The 12,099-nt window shown below is 37.3% G+C and overlaps 1 protein-coding gene across 2 annotated transcripts in view; it reads right to left on the reverse strand.

The window, feature by feature from the left end:
- The window catches only part of CAMKMT (calmodulin-lysine N-methyltransferase), a 362,828-nt gene that overhangs the window by 39,303 nt on the left and 311,426 nt on the right, over window positions 1-12,099 (reverse strand). Inside the window, exon 7 of one of the 2 annotated variants that reach the window (XM_058551323.1) lies at window positions 9,362-9,428. The exons of the other annotated variant lie outside the window; for it this stretch is intronic. Coding sequence (XP_058407306.1) covers window positions 9,362-9,428 — 67 coding nt within the window. The remainder of the gene's footprint in view (window positions 1-9,361; window positions 9,429-12,099) is intronic. 2 annotated transcript variants of the gene reach the window in all.

Raw genomic sequence — 12,099 nt, forward strand, 5'->3', positions numbered from 1 at the left:
AAATAATACCTCCTAAGGACAAATAGTGGGATATCCATAGATCTACCTTTGTACTTTCAGTTGGTATGCTAAACTGAACAGCAATCTAGGGATAAACTGGGCTTATCAAAGTGTGGTCTGTGGTCCAGATATTAGAATCATCTGAGGAGATTGTTAAAATGTCAGATTCATGAACCTCAACCCCAGAGAGTCCGATTCAGTAAGGAACTTTAGTTGTTTTTTTTTTTTTATGTGAGGAAGATCAGCCCTGAGCTAACATCCATGCTAATCATCCCCTTTTTGCTGAGGAAGACCAGCTCTGAGCTAACATCCACTGCCAATCCTCCTCCTTTGTTTTTTTCCCAAAGCCCCAGTAGATAGTTGTATGTCATAGTTGCACATCTTTCTAGTCACTGTATGTGGGCGCCGCCTCAGTATGGCCAGAGCAGCGGTGCGTCGGTGCGCGCCTGGGATCCGAACCCGGGCCGCCAGTAGAGGAGCGCGTGCAATTAACCGCTAAGCCACAGGGCCGGCCCAGGAACTTTAGTTTTCAAAATAAGCACCACAGGTAATTCCCATGAAGATGGGTCATGGACCACTGTAAGAAACCCTGTTCTAGAAGATCTTTACCTGCATGGGTTTGGATTTAGAATACTCTTTAGCCATAGGTCTAGACTTTTAGTTCTGTGTATCAAATGGCTTTATTTTAAAAAGGGGAATTTTAAAGAAGGTGCCACTCCAGAAAAGTAACAGAGGTCCTAAAGACAGAATTAAGAATACTCCCTGCTGGATCACTAAGGGAAGAAAGCAACATCACAGATTAACCAAAACAAGATTTCATTCATATAAATTCCTTGGAACAGATTACCTGACCAACTTTGTTGATTTTATCCTGAAATGAAACTAATTTACATTTCCAGACTAGGAATAAGTCTTGGAGAAAGGTGAGGGGGAAGTAAGATCAGGACTCAATGAAATTTTTACCTCAGAGGATCTACAAGATTGATTAATCACAGATATTGAGAGCTGACAGTAAGTCAGGTCTTGTCTTTTCTTTGTAAATATATGACATCTATAAAATAACCAAGAGAATAAGGTAAACGGAACTGGCTTTAATGAATGGAAATCTGGACAACTTAAAAGCAATGAAACACTACAGAATTTAATAACAAACTCGCAGAGAGAACTCTAGTTAAGTGGTTCCCAAGTGAGGTCTTCAGACCAGCAGCATCAGTGTCACCTGGGAACCTGTTAGAAATGCAAAATGTTGGGCCCCTCTCTCAGAGGATGGGGCCCAACAACGTGTGTCACAACCAGCTCCACAGATGAATCTGATACAGTACTAAAGTTTGAGAACCGCAGCTCCAGCTTATCACCTATCTGTTTCCGGAGTGACTTTAAAGCTGATCCCACCCTCTGCTTCTGTGTTCTTGTCTGTATTTTAGCTGAAATAAACTTATTTCAGAGTCCAAAAGAAAGACAGATTTGCCTAACATTCGGGCCCCCTATGTTGGTAACCAGTACATTCTACACTGGTTAAGGAGGACTGGTAAAGGGTTTTGAGATCTTGGAATAAAAGGTACTAATTATTTTACTAATTCTATTTTCCACTTCAAATATCTCTGATTCTATGATTATGACAGTTGATTAACTTACATGGTAGCAAAACAAAGTGACAATAAAAAATTAGTTATAATTTCATACCAAATTACAACTATGTGCCATTTGATACGACATCACAAAATTAATTATTGCTTTGGTGTTTTCATTTATTTTTCCTCTTTTTTCGTTGTTTGTCAAACTTATGAACTTTCAAGCACAGTGCATTTTAATATAGGAATTTCATTATTTCTTGCCAACTTCAACTTACAACTTCCAAAATAATGGGGTAAAAATGGTTGTGATCTAGCATTATGGTAGCCGCTTAGGGTGATGCATACTAGGTGGTTCAAAAGATAAGAAAAGCTTCCAAATTCTTTTAAGAAGCCAGTATACCAATGACATTAAAATCTAATATAGACTGCCCGATAAAACTGTGGACCAATTTTACTGATGAATATCAATGCAAAATGCCCAGATAATATCATATACTGCTGGTGGGTATATAAAATGGTCCAGCTACCTTGGAAAACAGTCTGGCAATTCCTCAAAAGGTTAAACATAGAGTTACCATATGACCATATACACCTAAGAGAAATGAAACTTGTCACAAAAACTTGTACACCAATGTTCATAGCAGCATTATTCATAATAGCCAAAGAATGGAAACAACCCAAATGTCCATCACCTAATGAATGGATAAATAAAATGTGGTATATCCATACAATGGAACATTATTCAGCCATAGAATGATACATGCTAAAACATGGATGAACCTCAAAACACTATGTAAAGTAAAAGAAACCAGACATGAAAGACCACATATTGTATGATGCCATTTATGTGAAATGTCCAGAATAAGCAAATCCATAGAGACAGAAAGTAGATTAGTGGTTGCCTACCACTGGGAAGGAGAAAAGGTGGTAGGGGTTGGAGAGTGACTGCTAATGGGTACAGGGTTTCTTTTGGGGATGATGAAAATGTACTAAAATTGATTGTAATAGTTGCACAGTTCTGCAAATATACTAAAAGTCATTGAATTGTATACTTTAAGTAGGTGAATTGCATAATATGTGAATTATATCTCAATCAAGTTGTTACCAAAAAAAATCCCGGATAACATATCATTAGAATATATGTCAATATATGTAAGCATGTTAAAAGAAGACTTAAGACATCATGACCAAGTGAATAGAAATGCAGAGATGTTTTAATATTAGGAAACTTGTTAATATGAATTGTAATAGTTATAGGTGAAAAAGAAAAACAATTTCGTCATCTCCATACATGCTGAAAAGATATCTGCTAAAGTTTCATATTTTTTATGATAAAATCTTTTTTTTAATTTATTTTTTATTTTTTTTATTTGTGAGGAAGATCAGCTCTGAGCTAACATCCACGCCAATCCTCCTCTTTCTGCTGAGGAAGACTGGCCCTGAGCTAACATCCATGCCCATCTTCCTCCACTTTATGTGGGATGCCGCCACAGCATAGCCTGACAAGTGGTGCATCGGTGCGCGCCCAGGATCCGAACCCAGAGGCCAGCAGCGGAGCGCGTGCACTTAACCGCTACACCACGGGGCCGGCCTCAATAAAATCTTTTAAAAATAGGAATTAATAAAAAATTCTTTAACAAGATAAAAAGTATCACATATATTTCAACTCAAAAGCTAATGCATACATAAGAGTGAAACATTAGGGAATTCGCAACAAAGTCAGACTCAAAGATAACTATTACTCAATATCATTCTGGAAATTTTTATCCAATAAAATTATACAGGAGAAAGAAAAAAGAGGTATAACAATCAGAAAGAAGTCAAAATTGTCATCATTTGCAGATGATGTGATTGTATATTTGGAAAACTCAAGAGACTAAACTGACAAACTATTAGAAATAAAAATTAAACATTTACTACACAAAATCCTATAGCTTTTTTTATATACATATAAATAACCACCAGTTTGAAAATATAATGTAAGAGAAGATCTCATTTATAAAGAGATAACAAAAAAGATAGTTTCCAAAAATAAACTTAAGAGAAATGAATAAAGACTTCAAATGCTAGTTGAAACACCTTAAAAAAGTTTAAATAAAAAGAAAACACCCTGTTCTTGAATAGGAAGACTCAAAGTCATAAATATGTCAAGTCTTAGTAAATAAATTTACATATATTTTTTCAATCACAATGCAAATGTCAATATAATAAAAATACCAACATAGTCTTAGAAAATTCTAAAAAGAAAGAATAATGGCAAGGGACTAGTCTTAACAGATATAAAAATATATAACAAAGTGATAGTAATTTACACAGTTTGGTAAGGCTATACTAATAGACAAAATCCACTTCTGAAAATTTTTTCTGTAGATATATTTGCAAATGTACACTTTATGTACAGATGTGTTTCTCTGCAGCATTGTTTGTAATAGCAAAATATGGAGAACAAATTATGTCCATTATTAAGGTAAAAAAAATTATTTTTTAGCAATGGATTATTATTTGGTCATTCTCTAAAAAAAATTTACGACTGCCCCTTGTCTATTTTAAAGTGAAGAACTCCTTTGAAAATGAAGACATTTTTATTTAATATGTAACTTCTGTGTTATAAATTTCTACGAAGGAGGAATTTTTCTCTTAAAATTGAAAGACATGTTCACAGAGGATGCAGTAGTCTGACGTGCACACCTGGCTATCAATACAGAACTTGGCCAATTTTTGGTAGTGAGATTTTGACCTTGGTAAAGAGTAAGGATGTCCAAAGAGTCAATACAATGCTATTCTAGAAGAAAAGGCCTTAATTTTTAATGTGCTGCAGTTTAAAAGGACCACTAAAAAATACAATGTCCTCAAATGTTAAAACCTGGCTCATTTTAATACAGGTGAACTCTATCAAAATATGTGAAACTGGGGGCTGGCCCTGTGGCTTAGCAGTTAAGTGCACACTCTGCTACTGGCGGCCCAGGTTCGGATCCTGGGCGCACACCGACGCACTGCTTGTCCGGCCATGCTGAGGCGGCGTCCCACAAACAGCAACTAGAAGGATGTGCAACTATGACACACAACATACAACTTTGGGGCTTTGGGGAGAAAAAGAGGAAAAAAAGGAGGAGGATTGGCAATAGATGTTAGCTCAGGGCCGATCTTCCTCAGCAAAAAAAGAGGGGGATTGGCATGGATGTTAGCTTAGGGCTGATCTTCCTCACAAAAAACAAACAAACAAACAAACAACAACAAAAAAATATGTGAAACTGGATAACATTCCTGTGGGAGTTGGTTTCTTCAGTGCAAAGCACTAAATAGTAGGGACATAAGCCCTTCTATAAATTTGTCAAGCAAATAAAAAATGTTAGTAATAGAAAGTACACAAGTAATTTCATTTTCCTATATCCAAGATAGCAACAGAAGGAAACAGGGCTGTGGCATGTCTAGAATTCTCAGCAGTTCTCAAGATTGTTACCATAATTCTAGCAAAACTCACTAACAGGTATATTTTATCATAAAATTTCTTACAGAGAGCCCTCAGTTTCCTTATCTCAGTTGCCTTCTTCTAACCTTCCTCTTCAACCTGGCAAAGGACAGAAAAATGCCTACTCACAATGTCATGTCTTTCAAAATGCGCTCCAAATACAAATCTTAAAATCTTTCATGAAAAGGGTTAAAGTGTACTAATTGCTTCAGGGAATATAAAAACATGTTAAGCAGAATCCTTGCTTTCAAGAAAACTGTCTCCCTTGCTAGAATGTGAACTCCAAGAAGGCATGGACTTTCTCAGTCTTGTTCATCACTACATCTCCAGCATCTAGAATAGTACTTAGCAGACAGAAGGTGACCAAAATATTTATCAAGACATGAATGAACCAAGGAGCATTAAAACAAAGACAGCACGCTTTGAACACTAAGAGAATATGCCATGTTTAAATGTGGGATTATTCTAAAGCCAACAGACGTTTAAAAAAGGAAAAGACTAGGGCAGGCTAAAAAAGTCTGATAGGGACGGAGGAAATGGTAATTAAGCCATCCTAGAAGGAAGGGTTTAGGTGGATGAGGAGGAGGGGAACAAGAATGGCAAAGACCAGAGATGGGAAGGACCAAATGTGTTAGGCGGAGAGTGAAGACGCTATGTGACCAAAGGACAGGGTGTATGTTGGGAGCAGTGGAAGCTAGACTGAATGAGGAAAGTGAGAAAAGTGAGGGCAGACTGCAGAAGGCCTGGGAAAATCAGCAACTGGATCCAACTTGGTTGGGATTTACATTTTTAAAATCACTTTTTACATCTCCAATTTAATCTCTAAAGGAAAATGAGCCTCAGAGAAGACATAAATCTTAAAAAGCAGTAGAGAATGGGGCCAATAGCCAATCCTGGGGTCCCATGTAAAGGTAAAATTTGGGTTATAAAAAAGTCTTAAAAGTTATTATTAGTTCCATAGTTTACTAAAATTAATGATTCATCAAAGAATAATATAAAGTTACAGGCCTAAATTCACTAGCAATTTTCACACAAAGATAAGCCCTTTTCTTAAGTAGAAACTCACTTCTAATATCACAGCAGGGTACATTTAATAGATTTCTTAAAATATTGTAACTGTTAACTAATATTAACCAGAGAATGACGTTATTCACTAATTCCGGAACACCTAGAAATAGGTAGACATCCAAAGCTCCAAATGGTTCTTATTAGACAGTCACAATTTTGAAGACAGCTTCAGATAAACCTAACAATTGAGATGCTGTAAATATCCTTGCTCTTTCACCAATCTCTAGCTATATTTAGTAGCACAATTTCCTTTGTCAAGAGTTACTCCTGATAACTCCATATTTATGTTCTCAAAGGCAGAATACCTAGGATAGGATATATTAGTTAAATGAAGGGATGGCTGCATGGATGGACAAATGAATGAACCATCAAATGATTGTATTAAGATCTTTGAAATGTAATGGATATATGCTTCATATATGTGCATCCTAGATCTTTCTTGGCCAAGGCTAAAGCGTCCTGGACGCTTTTCACAAATATGTGTTCCATGTTAAGCTATAATCAGACTGGGATTAAAATGCAACAGAGGGAGTAAGAAAGTTTGTAAGGGAAGAGCATAATTCTAGGCAAGGGTGGTGGTGTTTATGAGAGCAGTGGGGATTTACTGTGAAGCTAATGAAGCTTAAGCTCAGCCCTCATTTGCACAGTCCCCTTCCAGGCCCCACGAGAAGCCCTAGTAATGTGATCACATGGTCATATGCTTCTGTAAAATTTGCCAAAGTAAGGTATAATCAAATTCATCCTTCTAAAGAGGGCCCTCAAAATAAGTTTCAGGTCCCACATGACCTGGGTCTGCCCTTTCTGAGAGGTAGGAAGAGGCTGGTAGCAGGGGGAATACTGATAGTTAGAACATCATCAGAGCAGTGGGAGTGGGAGTTTGGGGTGCCAGTCAAATTTCTGGGTGCCTTCTCATTCCTTTTTTAAAACACCATTTCCTAGGCTCACAGTTCTCATATCACGATTCCTTTCTGCTTTTACATCTTTGCAAATGAAGTCACAGGAGACATTCAGCTGTTACACACTTCATGTCAAGCTTTGAAGTCTTTTTAATAGCAGAAATATTTGGCTCACGTGTGGGCTTTGTAGCTATGGTAAATACCTCTTCGTTATCTGTCGCTACTGTTATTCCACACCTCCAATTTGGAGGAGAAATTCTGCATATGCATTGAGGCACTAAAAAAGAATATTGAACTATATCTTAGCTCTTTTGTGAATGGTTTCCTTTTATTTCTTCTCACATGGAGCTAATGCTTTCATTATATTGTACTGGTTATGCGTGGGAAAGCAGTGGATGGAAGGGGAATGCTGATTATTACATCATTGGTAGGCAGTTTCCTCTTAGCTTCTTAAAGGTTAAGTGGTCAAGTAGCTCCTTAATATGAGATCAAGTCATTTCAAGAACTGACTCATCCACCTGTTTTCTAGCAAAGTGTTTTAGTAGACTTTGGACAAAATGCTTGCGATACTTAAGAGAAGAAACTGACCACAATCAATATGAGATAAAGACAGAAAACCTCTCATCCTGGAGGTTCCTGTATGACTATTGACATATAGACTATATGTCCAGGTACATATCAGAACAATATATTTAGAAATAGTATTTTTGAGAACACATAAATAGAAACAAAGGCCATGTATTAAGCATTTTAGATATGTCCTGTGTTGAACAAAGACATTTTGCCTCTATAAGTAACTTAATTATTTTATGAAGAGATGATAGAAAATACTATTGCACTCCATAAGTTAGACACTTGACATTTTTATTCCTCAAAATGCAACATTTTAGAATTCTAGATACGTCTATTAATTAGTGATTATTAACACCCAGTAAACAACATTATGTGTCGTAAAAACACAATCTCTCTTCACAGCATGATGCTGAAATCTATTATTCCCTGATTCCATATGCTGAAATACACTCAAATGGTCACAAATGACCTTAAGCATTAAATAAATGTAAATGAGGACAACACAGAAAATGTGCTTTTGATTGATAACTAAAAGACCAGGTTGAAAATCACATCCAAAAATGAAGAGAATGGCAGTCTGTACTGTGCGTAAAAGCTGTCCTGAGAATGAAGGACATGCAGGTGAGAGCCGACTGCTCTTTCTCTGGACCTGCTAGAGGTTTTCTGGGAAACAGAACTGGTTTGTTCATTTATATGAGAAGCACAGAGCATACTGCCCCCTGTGCCATCAGCCTACTCTGAACATTCTAATGCAGGATTTAAAAATACACATTGGACACTGCATTACATTCACCAGCTAATATCAGAGACAAAAAATTATTGCTATTCCATAGCCGCATCCCAATATGTTGACCACTTCAGTTTTTAAGCATTGCTGCTGTTCATCCACCATTCCACCCCCAAACTGAGCAGTTGGGGTGGGAAAGCATCCTCAACACAGACAAAACTCAAAATGTCAAAGGAGGACAGATTAAAAGTAATAAATAAATTAAGTAATTAAAAATAGGATTGCTCTTCTAATAATGTCTGTGGTTAAACATATAAAGGAAAATTGACAAATACAGATATGTCATGTGAAAACTACTAAATGATTTCTCATTCCTTTAGGTCCACACCAACAGGGCAAAAATAAAATGTAGCATCACAGAAAACACCATAGGTTTGGTTGAGGGTAAACATTTCTCCTAGTTTGGATAAGAATTAACAGAATCTAAAAGGCGATGGATACCTAGACTATTTTTAAAATCATGGACGAGAGCAAGGTTTCTCAATCTTGGCACTATTGACATTTTGGGCCAGATATTCTTTGTTGTGGGGAGCTGTCTTGTCCATTTGTAGGATGTTTAGCAGCACCCCTGGCCTCTATCCCCAGATGCCAGTAGCACCCTGTACCCCTAGTCATGACATTAAAAAGTCCCCTGGGGCAAAATTGTCCCTGGGTTGAGAACCATTGGAATAGAGCCATTCAGAAGAACGTCCTAGGATGTGCTTTTCCCAACCTCATATTGTACACTCTCAACCCTTAAATCATTCCCAACTCAGTGTTTAATATACTTATCTTCAGTTTTTCTCATCTATTAATTGAAGATAATGAGCATGCCTGCCTGCCTCATTATGGGTTCTTGTGAGCATTAAATAAGATACTTTTAAAGTGCTTAGAACAGTGCCTGACACACAGTAAGCGCTCAATAAATTTTAGCTATTATCATTTTAAATAATCATCCATAGTATTGAGAAAAGCAGTTTCAACCAGAGTGCTTTAATGCAGAAAAGTGTCTTACCAGCTTGATATTTTCTGAGTCTTAAACACACCAGCCTTCTGATTCCTTGTGATGATCTCTCTCACATCTATAGGATATAGTTAAGAAAGCTTCTACAGTGATAGTCAACTGACTCCAAAAAAAAGGCTCATAAACAGGGATCTTCTTATTGTACCTGGGATCAGCACGGTGAACAGAGAAGAGCTGTAGGCTGTGAGGCATGAGAAGGGTTTAGTCCTGGCTCTACCACCAAATGTTGAACTACTGCCACAGCAAGCTCGTTTAATTCCCCGGGCTGCAGTTTTGTCATGTAACAGTTTTGTCATGAAACGTACATTCAGGGAGCATGATGACAAGGCCCAGGGTTATGGACGCTGTTAGGGGGAGATGACTGTTATAGGCACCAGGCCCCACTTGCTTTAAAGAGCTAGGAGTTCGAAGGAAAGCCTTTTTCAGTCAGTGGGGAGGGCAACGGCAGTCTTCTGAGACTTTCCAAGTTTTCCAGTCTCCTAAATGATAGTAGGGAGGGTGGGATGAGCAGCAGGAGAAGACTTGAGAGGAGATGAGACAAGAAACACGGAGCAAAGCTTGGAGAATCTTTGAGAGAAAACGAATTACTGAAGAAGAAAGTCAATCCAGTGAAAGGCCCCTTGAAGAATTGTCCTTACAGACTTATGCTTTGGCCATCTGCTAGCCTGTGAAGACTTGTACAAGAAGAGCCATATTTATTGAAGAGGTGTTCTGAGGAGCTGGTCCATTACATCACACAGCACATCTTTATGAGGGCCCATGGGAAAAAATCATGTCCAATTTTAACACCAGGAAAAGCTAGACTTCAGATCAACTAGTTTTGCTTCAACTTCTGGATATTATAAATCTTAGAACTGTCCCTCTTTCTCTTTTTGCTCTGGTCCCTGTGCAACTCAGAGGCAAATGTATGACTTCAGTCTAACAACCACAAATCTCCTAAGGTGCATATTGGCTGTACTGGCCTCCATTCCTGGCTGCATCATATTTTCCTGGCTTCCTCATGTCCAACTGCCCTCACTTTCTCCGTTATTGTATATGGTATATTCTATGTGTCACTGTAAGAAGCCTCAAATTCCCTCTTTTGGAATAAGGCAGATTTAAATAAACAAGAAATAAAATAATTCCCGTGAAGGCTGCAAGCTGAACTAAATTGGGCCCATGGGGAGGACACCAAGCAGACAAGTGATGTTCCCCTATTGCTCAGAAGAACAAGAAGCTCAGAATGCTTGAAGCAAGCATTGGCCAAGATCTCCCTCCAAAAACAGAGCCACAGGACTTTTTAACCTAAATCTCTGCTTGAAACACCAGGCACACCCATTTCTCCTCTGAGTGAATAAGCAGGTACTGCGATGGCTTTCTTCCCCCAGGGGCGGGTAGGAAAGATCAATTAGGTCTCCTGATGCAGAGCTTTGTTGAGGTTTACAAAAGTGCTATAATGCAGACTTTTTTTTTCTGGGTGAACCTTCCTGTATGCAAATTAAATACCGTTAAATTACATTCATTAAAAAAATAAAAGAGACTAATTTGCCTACTTGTTTTGATTAACTTAAATGACACATCGGCCTACAGTTCTGTCTATTTCAGGAAGAAAGTATTTCAGGAAAGTCTTCTAAATGAAATGTCTTGTAGAAAAGGACAGCTAACATCTTTATTCCGAGAAGAACAAAATTAGTAAAGGATCAACTGACAACTGTTTTTGATTAAGCTCCCCCACACTCCGGCCACACCCTACTCGGCGTTTCCATGACATCCAACTGCATGCCACAATGTGCCCGGTACACCTGTCGAGTCGTATGAGTACATGACTAATCTATCAAGCAAAACATATTATTTTGTTAGTGGAGGTAATACTTTTTATAAAATAGTCACAGGGAAGTTAAATTATATAACTCAGAAAACCTATTAATAATTTTTAGTAAACATCTTAACACTATATACTTTTATACAATTTATAAACCTGTGACTCCAGGTGGTCAGGCTGAAGCAAGCATATATATTTATATTCTAGAAGCAATTTTTTTTAATGAAAAAATTCACGGCAGAATTTAGGTTGCTTTATTTTTAGAACTGGAAAGAGAATATATTTTGTGGTTTGGGAGCTGTTTTTTATATTAAAACAAGTACAAAGAGAAAAAAATGGTAACAGTGTATTAAAATATTACCTTAGGAGATATATTCTGATATTCTGCTCCCCACTCTTTACTTTAGGTCAGATTTTGAGGTGCTTTCTCTGATTGGCACTATGTCCCATAATAGATTTTATCATTCCTCTGTGTCACCTCAGGGCAATAAAGGAAATTCAATCAAATCGAGTCAATACATCTAGGATAGTGTTCGACAGGATGGACCAAATCATGTTCTCTGAACTGCATACACCTTCTGGAAGACTTCAATGGGAGGTGCTAGGTGCAAAGAAAGCCTTAATGTGATGTCTGATTAAACAGATACAGAGCAATCACCTCCAATCTCCTTGTCTGGGCAACTGAACTTCCAGAGCTATAGGATATATGCTTGTGGCTAAAAGGAAACCAGGATTCTCTCTCTAGATTTTCTTCCCCAGTAAAGCATAGTTCAGGAGTGGGCTCCATTTTAATTTTGTTTCAGTTGATTTTTATTCTTAAAATACATATTTTTGTATAAGACAATAACAGTTATTTAAACAAATTATATATGTAAGTTTATATATAAATATAATTAAGCTAACTACATATAAAATATTGTTTAAAATA

Source organism: Diceros bicornis, chromosome 12 (genome assembly GCF_020826845.1).
Source record: "Diceros bicornis minor isolate mBicDic1 chromosome 12, mDicBic1.mat.cur, whole genome shotgun sequence".
Classification (NCBI taxonomy): Eukaryota; Metazoa; Chordata; class Mammalia; order Perissodactyla; family Rhinocerotidae; genus Diceros; species Diceros bicornis.